Source organism: Poecilia reticulata, unplaced genomic scaffold (genome assembly GCF_000633615.1).
Source record: "Poecilia reticulata strain Guanapo unplaced genomic scaffold, Guppy_female_1.0+MT scaffold_1333, whole genome shotgun sequence".
Taxonomy (NCBI): domain Eukaryota; kingdom Metazoa; phylum Chordata; class Actinopteri; order Cyprinodontiformes; family Poeciliidae; genus Poecilia; species Poecilia reticulata.
In genome coordinates, this window is record NW_007616068.1 from 2,269 (window position 1) to 3,445 (window position 1,177).

The 1,177-nt window shown below is 36.2% G+C and overlaps 1 protein-coding gene across 1 annotated transcript; it reads left to right on the forward strand.

Moving 5' to 3' along the window:
* Nucleotides 1–380: 380 nt before the first annotated feature.
* LOC103461404 (transcription factor iws1-like) lies at nt 381–959 on the forward strand (the record flags this gene model as incomplete). The annotated part of the gene is made up of 3 exons (XM_008403705.1): nt 381–494; nt 600–699; nt 841–959. Coding segments are annotated over exons 1-3 (312 nt in total), but the record flags the coding sequence as incomplete, so codon positions are not given.
* Between the last annotated feature and the right edge of the window lie 218 nt (nt 960–1,177).

Consider the following 1,177-nt stretch of genomic DNA (forward strand, 5'->3'; position numbering starts at 1 on the left):
GAAAAATTGTCAGCTAATTCAGTAACCGATTAATCGTTTATTGGAGTGTAAAGACTAAAACAGGCCACTGCCTGCTACTGCATTTTAAGTAATAAMATTTTTTATTTTCTTATTTTAAAAAAGGAAATTATTTGTTTGCATTTTTCCAGTGTGATTTTAATGTACAAAATAAGCTTAAGTGGTTAAATGAAAAATTTGCAGAATGTGACTTTTTTTTTTTTTTCTCGATTAACCGTCAGAATAATAATCTACTAAAATAATCTATAGTTGCAGCTCTAATCTTGTTTGGTTGAAGTTGAAGGAAATAAAACTAAAACTGCAATATTGAATTTGTAATTTATTTGACTCAAACTAGTTAAATATCTTAAATCATTTTGGTTTTAGTGAGGAAAGAGCAAAAGATGAGGCGTAAAAGGCCACTAGCAGAAGCTGCAACAGACAAGGATCAGCAACCCAGAAAGAGACAGAGAACTGGCAAGAAGGCAGAAAAGCAGGTAAACACACACAGCATCACACTTTCCTTTATGACTCTTTGTTGTGGACGATTTAGTTTAGATATCTGGTGTTTAACACAATCACACTCATGTTTACTTTCCCAGGCCTCGGTTTCAGAGGAGACAAACAAAAAGTGGAGAAGAAAGAAGAAAACCGACATTAAAGATCTAAAAGAACCAAGAAAGCGAACAAAGAAGTCAAAAGGTCTGATTCACTACCAGAGATGGGATTTGCTCACCTAAAATAAATGAGTTTTTTTTCTTCCCTCATGTTAAATATCAGTTACTGCTCGAGATTTTTTATGTGCTTTGAACTAATCCTAACCAAACTTGTGACCTGAAACAGATGAGCAGAATGTGGAGAAGCCAAAGCGGCGGAGGAAAAGAAGGCAGGATGGAGAGAACCTGGCCGGCGCCTCCAAGGCTCCAAAGAAGAGRCGCTCCTCTCCCTGTCCTGACACTGAGGTCAGACACACACACACACACATGCATGCACACACACACACACAACACACACACCTCAGTGGAAATGTCTTCACGTCTTACAGTCCACAAACTATAAACATTTRTGAAATGAATCTACTGTCATATTCAATAAACTTAAATGAGTTCCGATGGGCCTCATTTGTCAGATTAAAAATACCTTTTGAAAATGACCATAAACATTTTATTAAATTCACATT